Below are 23020 nucleotides of genomic sequence, written 5' to 3'. Positions count from 1 at the left end.
TACTTTTTGAATTGTGTTCCTATCTGTTACAGGGGCTGAGAAATCAGTAATTTAGTAGGCGTTGACACAATTGCTGAATTTCTAGAAAAACTTCAGGTTTTGGGGGCTTTTCTGAAATCGCCTATAGGTTTTACAGGCATTTTTTCCAGGCGCTTTAGGCCTAAATGGGTTAAGCCCGGTATTCCCTGCTTTCAGGTTGGTGGAGGATAGAGAGACCGCTTGCTGTGAGGCTGGTTAATGTTCAGGTTAATGGAACTTTGCTTGTTTGTTTTGTTTATCAAGTATTTTGTTTGGCTTTGCCATTTCACTTTTCAAGCGTGGAAAATAAATCACAGTTTTTCAACTAATTTATGCTGCTGGCTGAATTTTTGCGGCCTACTCAAAGACCTTCATTGCGTCCTAAACCGCTACGTCCCGAAGTGGAAGTGAGTCGGGAGGCTCATTTTCACATGTGGTGGCAGTGGTGGGATCGTGGCGCCCCCTGGAGCAGTGAAGAGGAAGCCGACGAGACGGGCTCTGATTCGACGAGCGATGCCAGTCAGACGGCGCGCACTGGATGACCTAGTCCAGCCGGGTGAGCAGGAAGAAGGAGCCGTGGGAGGTGAGCCAGAGGAGGATGCTGGCACAGGAAGAGACCCCGGGTTGCTGGACCTATCATCATGTATAGCCTCCTACAGAAGACCCTGCAGACCCAGGAGCGTGAGGCGTTCAAGCAAGAGCAGAGGTGGCAGAGTGTCCAAATGCAGCTCAACAACGTTCATGATGAGCTGGGGCGGGACCGGAGAAGCGGTGATGGGGCTGGAGCGGGCCCTGCAGCGCCTGCAGCGCCACCCGCCGAGCCGCCTGCAGCACCACCCGACGAGCCGCCGGCAGCTCCACTGCACCCAGCGGCACCGTCCCCAGTATCCTGGACCAGGGCAGCCGTGCCCAAATTGGCCGAAGGGGATGATGTGGAGCAGTACCTGACCACGTTCGAGAGGCTGGCTACAGCCTACAGATGGCCTCCAGCTGACTGGGCTGTCTTCCTTATGCCCTATCTGACGGGCAGAGCGCGGTCCGCATATGTGGCCATGGATCCATATGATGCGATGGACTACTTCCAGGTCAAAGAAGCCATCTTGGCGAAGTATGCAATAAATGCCGAAGTCTACCGTCAAAGATTCCGGGATCCAAACATGGAGAGAGGGGAGACCCCGAGAGAGTTCTACAACCGACTTAAGGATTTATTCCACAAATGGATTAAACCGGCTGGCAAGACAGTTGAAGAGATCAAGGAGATCCTCATCTTGGAGCAGTTCATGCGCTCATTGTCCACAGAAGTGCGGGTGTGGGTCAAGGAGCACGACCCGCAAACAGGACACCGAGCCGCAGAGCTGGTCGACACTTTTCTGGCTGCCCGCCTGGGACCAAAGGACTTCCGCGTGCAAGGCTCCAGCAGACCTGTGGTGACGGGTACGTCTGGGGGTTATGGGAGTGGAGCTAGTCCTAGAAATAGCGAGCAGAGTAGGGGCCCAAGCCACAGACAACATCAGCCTCAACCGAACACACCACCTCGACCCACAGACACCGCTACAACCCGAACCCTCACCAACCGAGACAGCTTTGTGTGTTACACTTGTGGTAAGCCAGGTCACCTAGCCAGGGATTGCCCAGGGAAGAGAGGTACATTTGCTGGTGTATGTGTTGTGCCTGAGCTTGGGAAAGAAACTGTGTGTGCTGGTAGAGTGCAGATAATTGACATTACGGTTAATGGCAGTCCAGTCAGGGCTCTTCTTGACACTGGCAGCACCCAGACCCTGGTGCGGCCCTTCCTGGTGGGTCAGCCAGACATGCTGAAAGGCGGGCGAGTCAGGGTATGCTGTGTCAATGGTGATGAGCATGAGTATCCCACAGCGGATATATGTGTAAAAGTGCATGACCAAACCTATAGGCTTAAAGCTGGGATAGTTAAAGGGTTGAGCCATTCAGTGGTATTAGGTCAGGATGTCGCAATCTTGCCTGAACTAGTACGGTCTACGCGGCCTGTTAGTATGGTTGCTACGAGAGCTCAGACTAAGAGGGCGTTGGGTGATGAGTCAGACCCCCAGACACTTTTAGATGTCATGCCGTTTAGACAAGAAGAGATTAGTCCACCTGAGAGAGTCAGGGAGCCAAAGAGTCGCAGTCAACGCAGACGGGAGAAGCTGTTTGGCACAGTTGAAGCAATGTCTAGGGTAGACGACCAAGCTATTCCTAGCGCGGGGGAGGATATATGGGATATCCCGGGTGATCTAAGAGAGCTACAGCAGCAGGATGAGTCCCTTAAAGAGCTGTTTGGGAAGGCTACTGAGGTTGAGGGAGTAAGCACAGGCCGGGCAAAAGCACTTAGTGGGGAGTATTACTTTGTGCGTGGGAGCTTGCTATATCATCAACCTGAGGGTGATAGTACTGAGCAGCTAGTGGTTCCCTGTGGCTTAAGGTCAAGGATCCTGAGTTTAGGACATGATCTTCCGTGGTCTGGTCATTTGGGTAATGTGAAAACCTTGCAAAGGATAGCCAGCAGATTTTATTGGCCAGGCTTGTATACTGATGTACATAAACACTGTCGAACATGCCCTACCTGTCAGCTCTTCAGCAAACACAAGGTTAGACCTTTTCCACTTCAGCCCCTCCCCATCATAGAGGTGCCATTCACCAGGATAGGTATGGACATTGTTGGACCCCTAGAGCGCACAGGCCACCAATACATATTGGTAATTTGTGATTACGCCACCCGCTATCCCGAAGCCTTTCCCTTACGTAAGGTCACAGCCAGAACGATTGCCCCTGCACTCCTACAGTTATTCTCCAGAGTAGGGATTCCCCAGGAGATTTTAACTGATCAGGGAACAGTTTTCCTCTCCAACACCCTTAAGCAGGTATATAGGCTGCTAGGTATAAAGGGAATTAGGACCACTCCCTACCACCCCCAGACCGATGGCCTGGTTGAGCGGTACAACCAGACACTGAAGGGGATGCTGAGGAAGTTTGTGGCTGCTAATGGCAAGGACTGGGACCGGTGGCTTCCCTACCTGATGTTTGCCTACCGGGAGGTTCCTCAAGCCTCTACAGGGTTCTCGCCTTTCGAACTCCTGTATGGCAGGCAGGTCCGAGGGCCTCTTGATCTCCTCAGAGATGCCTGGGAGTCACCAAAGTCCACCACCACCGACATTCTCACCTACGTCATGGCCATGCGGGAGAAGATGGAGGAGATGTCCAGCCTAGTCCGGGACAACCTTCAGGACGCCCAGGACACCCAGACCCGCTGGTATGACAAGTCAGCAAGGCGGCGGACCTTCCAGCCCGGCCAGAGAGTTCTTCTGCTCCTGCCTACAGAGGAGAACAAGTTGCTGGCCAAATGGCAGGGACCCTACTGCATCAGCAGGAAGTTGGGGCCCACAACCTACGAGCTGGAAATGACTGACAAGAGGAAACAGCGGCAGGCGTTCCATGTAAACCTGCTGAAAGAGTGGCACGAGAGGGAGCGGCCGCCCATTCAACAGCTGCTGGTGCAAGCCGTGAGGGAGGAGGAAGACACCCCGGAGCAGTTCTTCCCAACTGACCGTCCAGCTGGGGAGCTGGATTTTGCCCACCTCACCTCACAACAGCAGCGGGAGTTACGGGCCATCATCCCTGATGGTCTGTTCAGTGAACAGCCCGGGAAAACTTCCCTGGCAGAACATCCCATCCGCCTGAAGGACTTCACTCCAGTCCGGCAGCGGATGTACCGGGTCCCGGAGCGTCTGCTACCTGCTCTCCAGGAGGAGCTGCAGGTGATGCAGAGTCTGGGTGTGATTGAGCGGTCCAGTAGTGCCTGGAGTAGCCCTGTGGTCATGGTGCCAAAGAAGGACGGCAGCATGCGTTTTTGCATCGACTTCCGCCGGGTCAATGCTCAGTCGCACTTTGACGCCTACCCCATGCCCAGACTGGAGGACCTCATTGAGAGTGTGGGGAAGGCGCATTTTATCTCCACTCTGGATCTTAGCAAAGGCTACTGGCAGGTGCCTCTGGCTAAGGAGGCCAAACCCTACTCAGCCTTCAGAACACCCCATGGACTGTTCCAGTTTACGGTGATGCCCTTTGGCCTGCATGGGGCGCCAGCCACATTCCAGCGGCTAATGGACCGTGTGCTGGAGGGGACTGGTGCCTTCGCGGGGGCATACCTGGACGACATTGTTGTCTACAGCACCACCTGGGCAGAGCACTTGCAGCATCTTGCTGAGGTGTTCCAGCGCATCCATCAGGCGGGGCTGACTGTCCAGCCCAAGAAGTGTGCCTTCGCTCAGCAGGAGGTGTGCTACCTGGGGCATGTGGTCGGGTGTGGGGTGATCCAGCCTCAGAGGGACAAGATTGAGGCCGTCCGCAACTGTCCACAGCCCCAGACAAAAAAGGATATCCGGTCCTTCTTGGGGTTAGCTGGGTGGTACCGGCGCTTTGTGCCGGACTTTGCCACCAGAGCAGCGCCACTCACGGACCTGACTAGGAAGTCAGGGTCGGTGAATGTTCCGTGGGAGGAGCGACATCAGAAAGCCTTCATGGACATTAAGGAAGCGCTCTGCAGCGGTCCAGTGCTCCAGAGCCCAGACTTTGAAAAGCCATGGACTGTACAGACTGATGCCTCTGGAGTTGGGCTGGGGGCAGTCCTACTTCAGGGGGAGGGAGAACAGCAGCGGCCGGTGGCCTACATCAGCCGTAAGCTGTTTCCCCGAGAGACACGGTACTCAGCCATTGAGCTGGAGTGCCTTGCTGTGAAGTGGGCGTTGGACACTTTTCGTTACTACCTTTTGGGTCGGGACTTTGTGCTAGAAACAGACCATAGAGCCTTGAAATGGCTTGGTACAATGAAGGACACTAATGCGCGCATAACTCGTTGGTTTTTGGCTTTGCAACCTTTTAAGTTTCATGTACAGTATAGGGCGGGTAAGCAAAACATGGTGGCCGATTTCTTGTCTCGCCACCCCAGTGTCGAGCCTCGTGAGGTGGAGGGAAATGTGAAAAGGTAGCCCTCCTTTTCACGAACATGAGCACCTGGGATTTAATCATTGCCTGATTGGGATGCAGTAACATGACTGGTTGTAAAGGGGGGGGGCGTTATTTTTCTATGTTTAATTATTGTGCTATGTTGCATTTTTGCAACAGTGAACTTTATGATCAAGATACAAACTGTTAAGGTATGCAATGAAGTGTCTGGTTGATTATGATTTCGTTATAAAATATAAATGTATTGTGGTACTTGGGTCGGTGAACCCCCATGGCAGTTGGTATCTACCATTTTGTGTAATTGGTTGGCTTTATTTAAGCCCGGTATTCCCTGCTTTCAGGTTGGTGGAGGATAGAGAGACCGCTTGCTGTGAGGCTGGTTAATGTTCAGGTTAATGGAACTTTGCTTGTTTGTTTTGTTTATCAAGTATTTTGTTTGGCTTTGCCATTTCACTTTTCAAGCGTGGAAAATAAATCACAGTTTTTCAACTAATTTATGCTGCTGGCTGAATTTTTGCGGCCTACTCAAAGACCTTCATTGCGTCCTAAACCGCTACGTCCCGAAGTGGAAGTGAGTCGGGAGGCTCATTTTCACAAACCCATAGGTCACTAAATGTTGGTAACAGTGTGTAGGATGCAAAAAAAAAAAGCTCTCTCTTTCAAACTCTCAAAGCACATCTACAGCACCTGCAATGGAGACCAGTGCAAAATAAATATTCTTACTTTTTCTTGGTAAAAATGTGAACTTCATTTTACCAAAAATTTTAATCTGTGGCAATATTCCCGAGAGAACATGCATAAAAGCACCCGTTAGGAACATGTGCACTGCTAACAGGGGTGAACTGGCCTAACTTCCATGGGAATTGCATGCATAGCTGAAGGCACTAAATGAATACTTGGCAGGTGAATGGATGAACCATCTGACTATCAGATTTCGCGTAGAACACATAGTTCCTCACAGGACGCTGATTGGTTGGTGGATAGGAGTCAGGAAACAAAAGCATCGCTTGAAGCCAGGCAAGATTGCCGCTTGACTTGATTTCACGAATCCTGTTGCCTCGCAAGATTAAATAGAGGCTGCCTTCCTCAAATGATCATACAGTTAATCTATATTTTGCAATGCAGGACTGCACGACTTCCCTCATGTTTCTGTGTAACAAACATGCCCAGTGCAACTTATTATTAAAAGACAGAGAAATGTCAGTGGGCCAAGCTCGGATTGACATTGAGGTGAGCTGGAAAGGAGTGCTGTTGTTGGATGAGGAAACCTGATGGTCATCTTGTTCTCTGGGCCAAAGAGGAAAACACATAAAGAAACATGTGGGCACTCTGTGCAGCAAAACTTTTATTTTCCAAGTTGCGTACTGATGCAATAGCTCAAGATGGGATAGGATTTTGGCAAGAATGATATCAGATGCAACTTTTTCAGAAATTTGTGAACAGAACAGGGCACATGGGATCTGATCTTTTAAATTCTGAGTCAAATACAGGTTTAATTCTTTGCAAGGCAGTCGTATTCATGCAACTTTCAAGTCCCTCTACTTCGATATGTCGCAATTCTGACGAAAGAAATGATAAACATTCCTTTTCTGGCGAACTGTCACCCTAGCGGGTTGGTTTTCTCTAGAAGAATACAACTCCTGCTGAGCAATTTCGCCATAACTTTGCATAATTATCACACCCCCGTGAACCAGGAAGAAAAACTGAACTGGGTAAAAAGAACATCCAGTGTGGAATTGTTCACACCCTGCCACCGCGACTGCATATCCACTTATCAACGCTTCAACCACTTCAGTGGCCTCCGTGTTAATTTCCCTGTGTGCTACGTCTGATTACTTCGTTATCTTTTTTGTCGGTTTCGGACTGTGAAGTCCGAAAGTAAAAAGTAAAAAAAAGTTTTTCTTACTTTTAGAAACGTTTTATCTGATTTGGGCAATAAACCAGAATCGAGCATTAAGGCTCTGCAGTGTGAGCGAAACCAAAAGCAAAACACATCCAAATGTTGACCTTAATCAATCATCAATAAAAAAAGCTTAAAGGCTAAGCGAATACATCGGTTTCTCCCACGCGTCTGGCCCGGATGATGAAGAGACTGAATGCAAAACCACTGGCTTTCTGTTCCTGCCTCGCCGCGACACCCACAGCCGACTCAAACCGCCCGGCTGGTAACTGGTGGTCGAGGCGCAGGCCGTGTGGGTTCAAGGGCTAGCAGGTGTGGCCGTGCTACGTGTTCAACTGTCAAACTTTATTCAACCTTGTATATTTTATCTTAGTTGAGCGAAAGGGTTTGTTTTGGTACGTTTTGTTGTAAAATTGTTTTAAGTAAAGAAAAAGTTGATGTGGGGAACGTCGACTTTGTGTGAACCGGACGCGTGTGGAATAACAAAAACACTTGACACTAGGCTCAGCCTGCGTCCAACGCAGAAAAAACTCTGATGAATAATGAAAGAGAAAGAAGTGGTCCGGTTACATTCACAAGGTACCTCATCTGGTGCGAGCACGGTTGAGGATTGCAGCTTGCAGCCCCCTAGTTGCTGTGTGTGTGTCTATGTGTATGGGTGTGTGTTTGTGTGTTTGTAGCACAAAGTTTAGCTTTTTGTGGTGGAACCACCCTCACATGCACATACATGTGTGCAAACACGTATAGTACGTTATTTATAGCAAAGCAGCTTGAGTCATTAAACTATAAGAATGTTGATTCAAGTTAAAAATATCACATTTGTTGTGATCCTGGAAACACAAATGGTACAATATAATAAAATATATGGATCTAATGCCTGGAACGCAATCACTTAACATTAAAATCATATGGAGGCCAGACTGTATTTTACTACTACAGTAAATAGAGAAGATTATGGATCCTGGTAAGAGACCAGCAAATACATATATATATTAATATATACGATTTGTATTGTTTTGCATTTTGAAGGGATTTCTTTATTCTTTGCGGTATCGTTAACTGCTGCAGTGTTATGAGCTGTATGAGCTTGTTTTAGAGACCCTAGCCGTGCAGTTATTAAAAGTTAAACAACCCCCCTGCCAGCCAATCAGAACAGAGGTTTCACCCAGGCATCATGGGATTAAAAGATATAAAAGCCGTTTATTTTATCCTGTACTAGTGAAACTGAGCAACGGGATTTACAAGCTATCTTATCTTGTCAGTAATATACCAAGTGGTGTGAACGGGAGCACAGCTTTCAGTTTTCAGAAGAAAGAAAGACAGGGACAGATGAGTGAGAGAGAGAGAGAGAGAGAGTGTGAGAGTGAGAGTGAGAGTGAGAGTGAGAGAGAGAGAGAGAGAGAGAGAGAGAGAGAGAGAGAGAGTGAGTGAGTGAGTGAGTGAGTGAGTGAGTGAGTGAGTGAGAGAGAGACAGAGAGAGAGAGAGAGAGACAGAGAGAGAGAGACAGAGAGAGAGACAGACACTTACTGAGGTCCAGCACATCATCAGTCTTGATGAGGTCCTCTGGCCGGGTCAGGGGCAGCTGGGTCTCCGGCTCCCCCTGGAGCTGCAGGGACAACGCCCGCAGCATGAAGAACACACGGATGGCCTGCAGAACGGACACACACACACACACACACACACACACACACACACACACACACACACACACACACACACACACACACACACACACACACACACACACACACACACACACACACACACACACACACACGTCAAGTGTGATTGTGCATTGCCACACATTTCCAAGTAAAACTTGATCATTAAGGGGTGACTGACCACGTCCGTGTCATAACGAGAATCGCATATTTGGAAATTGTTTTGCTTCAAAAAAGATCATATTTCTTGAGATTTTCTGTATAGATTTTCTTTGCGTATGCAGAAACAACCACATTAAGACAGCGCAATGTTATACTAGGAAGTAAGAGTAAAATAAGAGGAATTAATCGCAGACATTAAGTTGTAAAAAGATTGGTACGCACATCCTCTTCGAAAGACACTTGGGGATTATAAATGCGTTACACTGAGTAGGGCAGTGATCCTCACTATTTTTTTGACAAGAGCCACATTGGCATTGCAAAATCAAAAGGAGAGCCACTTTTATGACAACATGCTAAGTCACCTTTGCAAATGTGCATTTCTTCATATAAATTGGTGTTACGTCCCAGACTTAAGGGGATGAGGGGAGTAGCCTAATACAGCTCACTGCTCACACAGTGAAGCAGTGAGCTGTGCAGTTTTCTTAATTCTTAGTTCACTGCCAGGCGGGTAAATTTCATTGAATTTTGGATGCGCCGTTTTGAAATGGCGCTCCAGATTGCTTCGTTTGAAACCGGCACGGGTTTGTTTGCAAATCAAACATAGAGGGTTCATACCGTGCAAAACAAACAGGAATTCGTCCGTCCACTTCTCCACTTCTCTTGAAATTTTCTGTGCTCATCTTGTATGCTTCTTATTTTTCGTTTTTTAATTACACCTGCCGTTTCTCTGCCCGTCCCCTCTCCGATGTCTTCCTGCTGATTTTTGTCCTCAGACTTATTTCCCTCATCCACTCCACTAGCAACACTGTCTGTCTGTTCGTCTGGTTTTTGAGTTATTTTCTGTCCCTTTTTATTAAAAACCGGTCCATTTCGTATTTCAGCTGGCAAGCGGAGCTAGCGGAGCTTACGTAGCCCGCCTTTAAATTTTGAGCGGTCACGTGTTGTAAACAATGCCACACGCTTGCGGGCTGCGTTGCCAGGTTTGACAGGTTGACAATTCCCCCTTTAGGGATCACCATTAAGGCTTAATACTTTTAATTTCTCCTTCATTATTTGGGTGAAGGGACAAGTATAATTCAGATGTTTGCGTTTTTGTAGTGCAATGTTGTACGTTTATGAAGCACATTTGAAAAGGTGTATTGGCTGTGTTACCACATAGGAAGCTACCATGCGAGCCACCAATTATAGCTTGACGAGCCGCATGTGACTCGGGAGCCGCGCAATGAGTAACGCTGGAGTAGGGGCTGCCCAGCTCCAACGCCTCACAGATCTCCTCCTCCTCTTTGAATGGGGACGTCACATCAGTCAACCGACTGATGTGACGTCCCTAATCTGTCATCTTCACTGCGTATGTGTGCGTGCGTGCGTGCGTCTGTCTGTGTACGTCTCTGTTTGTGTACGCATCTTTGTTTATGTGTGTGTGTGTATGTGTGTGTGTGCGTCTGGGAATCTGTGTGTGTGTGCATCTCAGTGTGTGTGTGCATCTCAGTGCTTGTGTGCATCTCAGTGTGTGTGTGCATCTGTGTGTGTGTGCGTCTGTCTGTCTGTCTGTGTGTATTTGTGTTGCACCCACCCTGCGCGTCTTCTCCACGTCTCCACAGGGCAGTCTCTTGACAAAGTCTATCCCCGTCAACGGGGTGCCCGTGGGGGGGAGGAGGATGGAGGCGTCCATCATCAAATACTCTACGTTCAGAGGTTTACACTACACACACACACACACACACACACACACACACACATCAGAGTCGGGGCGATCAAGGGTTGTGAAGCACGGTTGAACACAGATCAGTCACAGGGTGAAGTAGCATGGCCCATACCGTCATGCTCCGATATTCATCTTCAAACATGTCCAGGAAGATCTCTTCACCCTGTATGGACAACGAACACAAACAATGTCTGTGAATATTCACATATTATTATAATAATAATAATAATAATAATACATTTAATTTAGAGGCGCCTTTCAAGACACCCTAGGTCACCTTACAGAGCATATAGTCATCATAAATCGTTTAAAAAAACAAGACATTGTGGAAAAAATAAATAAATAAACATAATAAATAAAAAATAAATAAAACAAAAACAAGACAAAAATCAAAAAAAAAAAATCAAAACAGTGATCAGTTAGACGTTGTGTGCGAGTTTGAACAGGTGAGTTTTGAGTTGTGACTTGAAGGTTGTAAGGGTGTCTGACTGTTTTATGTGTGGGGGGAGGGAGTTCCAGAGCCTGGGTGCTGAACAGCTGAATGACCGGGCACCCATTGTAGTGAGTCGTGATGTGGGGATACATAGTAGTCCAGCAGAGGTTGAGCGGAGGGAGCGGGAGGGAGTGTATTCTTGGAGGAGGTCGCAGAGGTATCTGGGGGCTAGGTTGTGGAGAGCTTTGTAGGTGAGGAGTAGGGTTTTGTATTGGATGCGGTAGTGTACTGGGAGCCAGTGAAGATTATATTATATTATTACAATTATATAATTATATATTTGATTTCCTCAAGTTATTAGATTCTTGCCATGAGATTCGAACGTTGCTCCAAACGCCTTTAATTGTAAGGCAGTTATTATTTCTCTTTCGGTTTGTGGTCCAGTCGGAACACGCTTAATATTCCCTTGCATCATAAAGGGCAAAAAAAAATTTTTTCACCCCACCATAACAGGTTTGATTGGACTAGTGACAAGTGTCTTTCGGTTTCAATCTGATTCTTGTTTATTCGGGACAAAGTTATTATTGTAAACCCTGAACTTCTTTGATCGGTGGTTGGGATGGTTGAGCCAACTGGGGATCAGTTTAAACAATGCATTTGACAAGACATAGTGTGTTTGTGGGGGCGTGTATGTAACAGTTTTAGGCCAACGTTCCCACACACCACATTACTCATTTCAATTAAAAGGTTAATTAAATTTAATTAAAAGGTCCAACCCTCAATCTTGCAGATTGAGGGTTGGACTATCAAAGTAATTTCCTTTGTTGTGACCTTCCCGCCAAAGCCTAAGTTAATGCCCCGTTTGACTAGTCTTGCTGGCATTAACAGCAACACCCTTTGACAGGAATCAGGAAAGGCTCAGTAAGTGGCCATCCGGACTGACGGTGACTGGACTGGACTGGTATTTGTGTGCGTGTGCGTTTGTCCGAATAAGGGATGCGTGTGCTGGACGGTCAAACAACTTGCCTTGTAGAACCTTCGGAGCAGATGTAGACTCTCTTCCCGTGCGCCCTGAGAACCGACAGAGACAGCAATATTATTGTAAACACGCTCCGTCACACAAACGCCCTGACCCTGATGCCGTGTCGACACATCATGTTTGGGACACACATTCACGTCGCTGGAAATTATGGGGGGGAAACATTTTCGTGACGTCAGAAAGTTCTCGTGAACGACCCCTCCTGACGCTGTTATGATTCAACTTCCGTTCAGCAACTGGTGCCAGATTTTGATAACAGAGTTGCCCAGTTGGTGACGTGTGGTTTACTACTGACGCGCATGAACATGGTGGAGCATGAATGTTTCACTCAATATAAAAGAATCAACCATCATATCACATACTTTACTATTGATTGACGTTGTGAACGTCTGTTTGCATAGACTTTGCTCAATTGTAACCGTTGTGTACTGGTAAACCAGCTCTCGATAAGTGTGGCCTTCTATACAGGGGCAATACTGTATGTACTCCTCATAAATAAAAGCAAAAGGATAGTAGGTGATAGGCATCAAGGAAATAAAGGCATGCAATCATGAAACTGATCCTACTATTGTTTAGTTCCGACTGTTTATCGGATAAAAAGCCCTGCTGTGAAGAACTTTGAGATTCCCAACGCAGTGATCTTGAACGGACGCTGTCGGGAACACGCGTCATCACTGGCGAGCCGTTTCGTTATCGCCAGGACGATGAATGCCCCTAAAGTGCCCTTGAAGGGCTGAGCTAAACAAAGCTCTATTGAATATAGAAGAATAAAAACAAATACGTTTATTAGACCCAAAATTATTTGTTTGCGTATGGAACTTGATCTATTGATTTTTGTATTACATTTCTTGTTCTAAGTCAATTTCGTCACTTGATTTAAACTGTTTTATTTTATTTATTTGATGTCCTTTATTTGTATTTAATGTGTGCCGTCTGCATTATTCCTGTAAAGTCTGGATCACCACAGAATCTTGGGCCAAACCCTATTTTATCTGAGATGCGATATAAAATTGGAACTTCAGAAGAAAACAATTCAAGTGGGCCTTGTTGTTCCCCCCTAAGAGCGGGACCACGTGGGGAAACGTGTGACTACGGGAGTGAAAACAAACATTAGGTCCCCACTTGTTTGTTAAACGTGATGGAAACAAGTGGCTGAAGGGAACTAAACGCAGTCTGCTGAGAAGAGGGCAGCAAAGGGAAGAATAAGGCCAGAGGTTCAAATCCACTTTACCAGGAAAATTTAGGAATAACAGGCGAAAAAGTGGGAAAAAGTGGTGGGACATGATAGTGGAACAAAGTGGTTTCTTGGAAACCGAAGGAGAGCGAAAAGAAAGAGAAAGAATCTGGACTTGTGATAATGAAAGCGAGATAAGAAAAATTATCTAATCTTTCATTTTCTATTGTGATTGAGTTTGGCGTCGCATGGACAAGTAGACAATTAAAGATCTAAAGGATTGATAAATAAATTGAGTTAGTTCATTTTATATGGTTAAACAAAGTTAATCAATACATAACCATACATTTGTGTATTAGTTTGTCATTTACTCATCTATGAATTTATGATGAATGAGTATGCAATAAACACTACACGTTCAGGCTCTCTCGGGCCTGAACAGGGTATATGCAGGAATCAGAGATGAATTTACTACCTTTTTTATTACCTCCACAATATTTTTTACTACCAACACGACATCAAGCAGCGGGGGCGGGGGGTATGCAAAGCACCACTTACTACTAACTATAAGCTATACATGTGGCACTGCCGCGGTCCCTGTAGCCCTAGTGCTGCTAATGCTAGCGCCACAGAACAACGACAGAGAGTAGAGGTCTGCACTCCCGCGGGACGCGGGACAAATGAAAGCTCATTGCGGGTGCGGGCGGGGTGATAGAGGTGCATTTGCGGGTGCGGGCGGGATGATGCAGTGCACTCCCGCAAATCAATATGAGGGTAAAGTAAATCTACAAATTATCATGAAGCCCTCATCAATAAGCAAAACCTAATTTTCCAACAACTTTTCCTTCATGATCGAAGCAGCAGCTGTTTCTTTTACCGTTCATCTTTCATTTTTCATTTAGACGTGCTGGTACCGACCTGCAGAGTTTTTATTTTTTTAATATGCGACTGTTTCCTGTTCCAGTCACTGAGGCCTATTTAATGTTTTGTATGGTTGAAAACATGCAGGCTTACCAATAAATATGTTACCAATACTGGTAGCCGAAGGAATTATGTGCGCTAGGGTTGCCGCGGTGTGGACATTTTCACACCGAGTAATACGCTCGTGTCAACACCGGTATTACCGGTATAAACTTTGAAACTATAGGTCAACCGCCATCTTCTCCGTCAACTCTCCTCTCACACTCGGTGACAGCGGCTGGCAGCGCGCCAATTCTCTGCGTCTTATAACGTTCTATATATAATAGTATAATCTAATTTCACGGCCAAAAGCTCTGTGCGCCTCCGGATGGCCGTAGCGCGGGGAGCTCACGTAGGGATTGGGCTTCGCAGGGTTTGTTTACCGGCGTTGCTATGGTTACCGGTCTTGTAAGGAAGCACGTCAATTCTCGGCGCGACAATTCTCCCGCACAGAGCAGAACTGTGGCCTATTCTACACATTTTCGTAATTATAATTATATTATTCATTTTTACTGAATTAGTTTTTTATTACTGAAAAAATAAAAATTGGTGTGGCCGGTGTGCAACACCGAGTAAACGGTGTTGGCCTCAACACCGGTAACACCGGTAATACCGTATACCGCGGCAACCCTAATGTGCGCGCTCGTTTTTTTTTCCAAGCCAATGGAAAGGCCTTTCCTGAGACAGAAAGTGAACATCCATCCTTGCGGGCATTTGCGAGCGGGAGCGGGATATAATATCATAGATGCGGGCGGGAGCGGGACAAAAAATTACAGTTCTTTGCGTGAACGGGTGGGAGCGGTACTGTACAAGGCGGGAGCGGGACTGAATATTGTGTCCCGCGCAGACCTCTAATAGAGAGCTGCTCCCCCTTCGCACGAAGCCGCTGCTGGTGAATGCTCGAAGCGTTGTGTGATTTAATGGCTTTAATGCCGTTCCATCCCCCACGTCAACATCAACCCACGTTTGTGAAAACTTGCATTTACCCATTCTCTCATAGAGCTAGAAACTATTGCCGGCTTCGCTATAGCAACCCGCTACGCCAACTCTAACAGGTACTCAGTTCAGGTCCTGTTAGCACCGTATACTGTATTTTTTAGGCTAGATGAAGTTAAAACATGCAAACACAAATATTAAGCAAAAAATGGAAACTCATATATTGAGGTGGTGGTGAAAGATTTACTACCAAGTCAAATTGCGTTTGTTACCTTTTACTACCTTTGAAGGGCCTTCGTTTTTTATTTTATTTTTTACTACCTTTTACTACCACGCGGACACCATGCTGAATGACCTCACATTCACTCAGTGATCTCAAAGGGTTATCTCCTGGTTCCCCTGAATCACAGTTCAGCAGGTCCAAATTTGGGCACCGTTTCCTATTAGTGTATTGATCCCATTCCTGTTTCCTCATTTCCTAGGAATGTACTGTTTTCCTCCATACAATACTTGGATGGAGACAAAGGGCCCTGTGTTGTTTGTGTCTCTATCTGACAATACAAAGGGCATTTTTGATAGTTGTGTACCCAATGACGAAGACAAAGGGAATTGTATTTCTCTTTGTCGAGCGTAGTCTTTAGGGGTGTGCCAAAAAATCAATTCATAGAAGAATCGCGATTCTCATTTACTACGTTTCAGAATCGATATAAAATGGCCCAAAATCGATTTAATTTCATAATTCTTTTTTCTACATAATTATTTTTTTTAACGCTACTGAGACATTAATGTTTTGTGCAACAGTTGTGTTCCACATGATATTTTTTTGTACTGCAACATTCCTGTGAAATGAAAATGCATCTCGTTCAACTGTACCATTTTTATTATACAGAAGCACTTCATTTTTGTTCCAACTTATTTTATAGCTAGCTTATTAGAGCAGTTGTGGTCCACACAGTGGAAAAGGCACTTTCCTTAGAATTTAAAAGGCAGCATGATAACTGCACTATTTTTTTTATAGAGACTTTTATTTTTGTTACTCAAGCAATATGTGAGTAGACTTTTATTGAACAGTTGCAACCATTCCATTCAAGCATGGATAAATGTTTAAAACTTAATAAATGTGAAAAAGACACTTTAATGTCTAATTGTTTCATTCTGTCTTGCAAAGCAGACTGGAGCAGGTCATGATGATCCTTTGCACACCTATAGATTGAAGCAGAAATCAATAGAATCAAATCGTTTTGAATCGAAAATCGATTTTTGGAATCGAAAACCGATTTTGAATCAAATTGTAGCCCCAAAAATCGGAATCGAATCGTGAGATAGTAAAAGATTCCCACCCCTAGTATTCTTACTCTGATTGCCAACCTCGATTTTAATGTGCATATGACAAAATCATTGAATATTGAAATTCAATGAATTTGAATTAATTGAAATTCAATAAATTTGAATTCATTGAAATTCAATAAATTTGAATTCATTGGAACTGAGCATAGACATGGCAGGACTTTCTTTTCACTTTTCCCTTTCATGACACACAGTACCTTAAACATTAAAAGGAATTGTTTTAGGAGGCTGTGGATCACGGCATACTCAAATGCCCTGGACAAGCTCACACAGCGCTCATGCAGTGTGTATATGCTTTTGTGTAAGACTTTGGGAGGTGTTTGTGTATGTGTGATTTGAAGTGCAAGAGAGCAGGCTTGTGTGACACAGTGTGAATGCGTGTGTGCGTGTCTGAGCGGTACCTCCATGCAGGCCAGGTGCACGTCCTTGATGATACAGTGGTTCCCTGGAAGCACCGACTGCTTCAGTAGAACACAGCTGAGTTCAAGTGTAGCGAGACGCACCTTGCCATCTGTGCACACAAACAAGCACACACACACACACACAATAACAATTATTTCCCTCAGTTCCACAAAACATGACTAACAGTTTTCTATTGAAGAGATATAATTAAAGTGCAGTTTGTAAGAAAGGCCAAAGCCATCCCTCGGCTATTAGTGGGTGAGTGGCGCAGTGAGAATATCTGTTACTGGGTCCTTTTCTCTCCATCAGCCCATTCACATTAAGGACCGCTCCCGGTTCAAATCGAATGAAGGGCCTCGCTCCCCTGATTGGTTCGAGGAATCATAGGAGGTTCCTCGAACCAATTGTCATAGCAGGGAGGAGGGGGGTGGGGGGGGTCTTTCTTGTGGGGCTTGTGTACTGGGCTGCTCTTCTCTGTTTCTCTCTCTGCATCCCTCAATTGCCACCCACTACAGCCGCCTTGATCATAGTGTTTACACTGTGGTTCTGGGACCCATGTGTTATATTTAGGTCTGCCAGTGGTTTTCCATATATATATATATATTAGTGTTCGATATATTTCTATGAGTATAATTGACCGCTGTCAAGGAAAACAAAGGACTTTTTGCCTCTAAAGACGTATTTGGTAACACTCCCAGTAAGTGGCACTCCAAGTAGTCTGGTAACTTTTCAACCCCAGCGTCTTCGGTGGCTAAGCGACGTCAACGTCTTTGGCGGACTATTTCTCTGCTGATCAACACTACGAATGCTGGTAACAAATAAATTGTAAAAAGACACACCATGTGAAGTTACTTTTTCGTTTTGGCAAGTGGCCGTGTAACAAGCGGGATAATGTATTAAACGTCGCCGGTCGTTATCAAAAATAAGCCCCTTCAGGGCGAAGCAAGACACCTTTGCTGCGCGTCGGTGTACTGTTCGCCCTGTCGGGGTTTATTTTCCCGATAATGACCGGCGTTCTATACATTATCCCTTACTTATTAAACGGCTCTTCTCAATGCTGTAGACTATTCTATTCTATTCGTTCAGCTGTCAATTATTTTTGTTTATTACACGGCTCTTCTCAATGCAATGGAATGCTCACCCAGCATATTTGACCGCTGTCAAGTAAAGTGTTTTTTTTTGCCTCTGATTCACGTCACCTGTATCACTCCGCAGTCCGATAACTTATCAACCCCAGCGTATTCAGTTGCTAAGCGACGTCAACGACTTTGGCGAACTACTTCTCTGCTGATCAACGCTACGATTGATAAATACATTGGAAAAAGACACACTGTGTGAAGTAATTTTTTCGATTTGGCAAGTAGCCATTACTAATAATACCAATACTCTTTGGCTGTAGGTAAAAAGCACCAGAGCAGGTTGCTAGTACCATGGACAGTATCAGAACGATAACCTGTTGAACTAAATGGATGTGGTAGGCTACACCACGGGATGCATCTGCAGACCACTGCCACATAAATAAAGGTCAGAGGTTTATTGCTTAAGATTTGCTGGTGCTGTGGTGAGGTCCTTTGTGTTTTTGCACTCAAGTGGTCGGCTGTTTTAACTTGCAATTGATAGTCGTGGAGTTAGTCTCTTGTTGACACAAAGTAACTTTTGGTCATTCTTCCTTTGCTTGAATTCTGGAATAATTGTGTTATTTTGGTCAGAATGCCTGATGTTGGCTAGTTTTTATGGAATGCGTTTTATGAATTGAGAACAGCCAGCTCATGATGTGATACAGTGTTCAGCTGTGCAACAAATATTTTTTTCTTTTTCAATCTTGACGACTTTTGTAGTGCTGTGTGTAGCCACACGTTTGGCCCTTCTGAACTTAAACACGCAGTTAATTTCCTTTCCTAGCTCCTCTTGTTTATGTTGGTAGCTTAGCCATGTCATGTCACGTTGTCAACATTGGATACATGTGGCAGAACATAGTGGGTCATATGTCCGATGCTTTTTGGAAACGTTTTCTTCATAAAACATGCCAGACAGATTTTGTATACATTTTATTCCTTAGTAATTAGCTCCATGGGTATGCCGTGTTTCAGAACCTTTCATTACCGGCACTAAAGAGAGAAAAAAAGAGTGCATCCTCATTTTACCCAGCACTTCTGAAAATGCACTCCCGAATGCGTCTCTGTCCCCAGCACATTTCAAACCAAACTGACGCCCATGATTGAACATAAGGAGAAGCGACAAAGCAACATCAGCACCAGCCAAATCCAGGAAGCAGCAAGAGATCGAAAGATTGGTCAGAGAAAGAAGGCAGCTGAGAAAGCTCTGGAAGAAGGCCTCTGATGCAGAGAGAGATGGTCTCATGCTATTCCAGGGGGACTTCAAATGCCGGTTGGCAACCTTGCGAAGAGCAGAGAACTTCAGGAAACTTCATAAGAGGAAGGAACGCACAAGAACACGGTTCTATAAAAAAGTTTGTCAAAGATCTCTTCATTAAGGAAAAAAGCGGAACCCTGAAAACACCAAAGCAAGAACTGGAAGAACATCTGGAAAAGGTCCACTCTGACACGAAAAGGCACGAACACAGCTAGTTATCTCACATGACATCCCACCTATTCAACCTGCTGAATTCCACCTGCAGACTGGCCCTCCAAAATGGAAGGAAGCAGAGAATGCAGTACGGAGTGCAAGATCAGCATCAGCCCCTGGGCCCAATGGAGTACCGTATAAGCTTTATAACAACGCTCCAGATGTTCTACGCTATCTTTGGGGGCTCATAAGGATAGTGTGGCAGAAGGGAACAATACCTATGGTGTGGCGAAGGGCTGGAGGTGTGCTAATTCCCAAGGAGAAGGATGCAGCAGACAGTCAATTCCGACCAATATGCCTTCTCATCGTTGCGGGGAAAATCTTTTTCAGCGCGATCGCGCAGAGGCTGTCCATCTACCTGGTGAAGAATAAATACATTGATACATCCGTGCAGAAGGCCGGTAATTCTGGGTTCTCTGGTTGCTTGGAGCATACCAGTATGATCGGGCACCAGATCCAAGCTCATAGAAGGACAAAAGAGACCTCTAGGTCACCTTCCTTGACCTGGCCGATGCCTTTGGATCAGTTCCCCATAAGCTCCTCTGGGAATCCTTCAACTTCTTCCATGTTTCATCATCCATCACTACTCTAGTGAAAGCCTACTTCAAAGACCTGCAGCTGTGCTTCATAACAGCCGACTTTACAACCTCATGGAAACGCCTAAAAGTAGGCATCACGGCAGGCTGTACAATCTCCCCCATGGCCTTCACAATGGCCAGGGAGGTCATCATCAGCGCAAATAAGTCAGGACATCACCAACAGTCTGGAAAGCATCAACAACACACTGCTGCCAGGGAAACTGAAGCTCTTGTGCCTGCAATTTGGGCTTCTCCCTCGGGTAATGTGGCCACTCACTATCTACGAGGTCCCAATAACAACTGTGGATGAGATGGAGTGAACTATGACTTCATACATGAAGAAATAGCTTGGGGTCCCGCGCTGTCTAACTAACATCGGCCTCTGCGGCCAAGGGGTCCTTGAAATGGACATCATCCGATGCGGCGCAGCATGCTACATCAGCCCTGGGGACAATGGATGAGGTGAGAAGGCCTGGAGAGGAGAAAGATCAGCTGGAAGGAGCTCTGGGAAATGGAGGCAAGCAACATCAGCTCCGTCATCAGAGCTACGTATGATGTGCTCCCATCTCCTAAAAACCTCCACCAGTGGTATGGCGAGGACCCAACCTGTGGCCTCTGCCCAACCCCAGCGACTCTCCAACACATCTTGACCGGTGGTATGACTCACACAAGGCCGCTACACCTGGGAGGGACAACCAGGTCCTCAAGAATCTGGCAGCAGCTTTGGAGAGCAAAAGGAATACCACAAACTCCCTGCCCCGGAGAGCAACAAATCCCATCACAGCACCGACATTCATCCGAGAGGGACAGAAAAAGCCCAACCACCCCCCTCCCAAACTAGAAGCTGGCCCGGGGTTGGAAGATGCTAGTCGATTTCGGCCAGCGACTGATCTTTCCACCTGAGATTGCAGCCGCCACCCTTAGACCAGACATGGTACTCTGGTCCCCTTCACTGAAGTCTGTCAACATCATAGAGCTCACGGCCCCATGGGAGAATTCAACTGAAGAGGCCTATGAGCGCAAGAAACAGCGCCTCACAGAACTGGCAGCACACGCACAGCTACGAGGATGGAATCCGAAAATCTATCCGGTTGAAGTGGGATGTAGAGGTTTTGTGGCTTCTTCCACCATCAGGTTGCTGAACGACCTTGGTATCCATGGACAAGCTCTGCGACAGACAATAAGACCAGTCTCTGAAGCGGCCGAAAGAAGCAGCCAGTGTTGATATGGATCAAGCGGAAGGACCCTTTGCTGGGCTCATAGAACAGCAACATGACATGCTCACCTATCCCCACCCCCACCAGCCACTTGAGAACCCAGGTTAGAACCCTCCAGGAGGAGGGTGAACGAGGCAGCGGTCAGCTCCAGGCCTGACTCAGGGAAGAGGACCCCCCTGCCTCGCATAGTCCCGTGGGCTGCGCCAACAACCAGGCAATCATCATGATTGGGCATGAGACACAAGCTCAGGCTTGATCACCCTGTAGCTGGCCACCTTTGATGAGGGCGTCTAGTCGAAACACACACACTGATTCAAAAGGTACACTACTGAGGATGCGTCCCGAAATGTACATCTTTCCCATGTCGGTTCCCCCGTCACTCTCAACATCAACTCATGTGCGAGCATCAATACTACTATTGGCATAACGGACAGTTAACGTCTCGTCCCGTTTATGATTCATGGCTGCGCTGTGAAGTCTGCATTTGTTTGGGATGTGTGTATTTGGGTTAATGAGAGAGAGTGTGTGTGTGTGCGTGTGTGTTACCGGGCTGGTTTCTGTGTGAGAGTGTGTGTGTCATACCGGACTGGTTTCTGTGTGAGAGAGTGTGTGTGTGTGTGTGTGTGTGTGTGTGTGTGTGTGTGTGTGTGTGTGTGTGTGTGTGTGTGTGTGTGTGTGTGTGTGTGTGTGTGTGTGTGTGTTACCGGGCTGGGAGGCCTGGCTGGTGACCCTGATAAGCCGCTCCACCAGCCCCTGGCTGTAAGAGCACCTCTCCTGCTGTGGCACGGGCAGCTGCAGGCGCTCCAGGAGGGCACTGTTTATACCTGCACGCACACGCACACACACACACACACACACACACACACACACACACACACACACACACACACACACGAAGGAACACGAAAACACAGGACAGAGAAAGTGTGAGTCCAAAGGTTGGACTTTTGAAACAATGAATCAACAGCGGATGAAATGTGACCCCGCTAAGCCTTTCAAGTGTAGCTCGGATCAGTTGATGCTGTGGATTCAAAGGACATCAGTCAGTGAGTATCAATATGCATAACCCTAGCCCTGACCTAGTCTGATGGAAATCTTTGAAAGCGGATCTTGCCAATAGAGAAAACATCTTGATCTTAAATATCTCGCCTTCGGCAACGTGGGTGTCCTGTTAAAAGAGAGCTCAGAACGTTGGTCGTAATCAAATTTCTGCATTACCTTATAGAAAATAACAAGCCCGGGCGGGTGAACTCTGTTTTTTAAGTACACTTAGTGTCCTTGAAAAGCACCAGAAAATCCCCTCCCAAAAAGCTCTTAACCAAAACCCAGATGGGGAAACGGGCCTCTTTGTTTATGAACCCTCCTCTCCCTTCCACAGAAATTCAAGCAAAACCACACACACACACACACACACACACACACACACACACACACACACACACACACACACACACACACACACACACACACACACACACACACACACACACACACACACACACACACACACACACACACACACGGGGGGGGGGGGGAATAATGCTAGTATAAATCAAACAAACACAATATCTCGTAGACACATACACAGAAACACACACTAAATCAAGTCCAGGAAGGGAAAACTGTCCCTTTGTCCTACAACCCCTGACTCTAATACCTCTTCCCCAGAAGATATATCCACATAGGTTGGGACTCACCTTGGCTGTGGGACACGGCGTAGAGCAGGCAGAGCACAAACAGAGCGTGGTAGTCGTCATGGCTGCAGTCCAGTGCACTGAACACCATGTCCAGGAAGGGCCTGCCAGGGAGAACAGGAAGCCAGGGACTGAGGAACGAGGGTTTATCGGTCCTCTCTGAGCCGGAGTGTGTGAGCGTGACAGCCTGAGCTACTGTCCTCCAACGTCAGAAGCGACAGATATTA

At 46.5% G+C, this 23020-nt stretch overlaps 1 protein-coding gene and 1 long non-coding RNA gene across 6 annotated transcripts in view; one reads left to right on the top strand and one right to left on the bottom strand.

Annotated features, from left to right (window-relative positions):
- clec16a (C-type lectin domain containing 16A) overlaps nt 1-23020 on the bottom strand; it is a 48113-nt gene that overhangs the window by 8821 nt on the left and 16272 nt on the right. For 3 of the 5 annotated variants that reach the window (XM_060073422.1, XM_060073436.1, XM_060073454.1), the window contains 7 exons: nt 22797-22924; nt 21804-21923; nt 16718-16827; nt 11887-11931; nt 10540-10590; nt 10296-10424; nt 8427-8547 (listed from right to left, as the gene is read on the bottom strand). In XM_060073422.1, the coding sequence (XP_059929405.1) occupies nt 8427-8547; nt 10296-10424; nt 10540-10590; nt 11887-11931; nt 16718-16827; nt 21804-21923; nt 22797-22924 (704 nt within the window). The remainder of the gene's footprint in view (nt 1-8426; nt 8548-10295; nt 10425-10539; nt 10591-11886; nt 11932-16717; nt 16828-21803; nt 21924-22796; nt 22925-23020) is intronic. The other 2 variants (XM_060073427.1, XM_060073446.1) reach the window with 1 other exon arrangement.
- LOC132473972 (uncharacterized) lies at nt 11649-14824 on the top strand. Its single transcript, XR_009529532.1, has 2 exons — nt 11649-13790; nt 13823-14824. It is a non-coding gene; the product is annotated as an uncharacterized LOC132473972 (long non-coding RNA).

Source organism: Gadus macrocephalus, chromosome 2, assembly GCF_031168955.1.
Source record: "Gadus macrocephalus chromosome 2, ASM3116895v1".
Lineage (NCBI taxonomy): Eukaryota > Metazoa > Chordata > Actinopteri > Gadiformes > Gadidae > Gadus > Gadus macrocephalus.
This window is presented reverse-complemented; position numbering and strand designations above follow the sequence as displayed.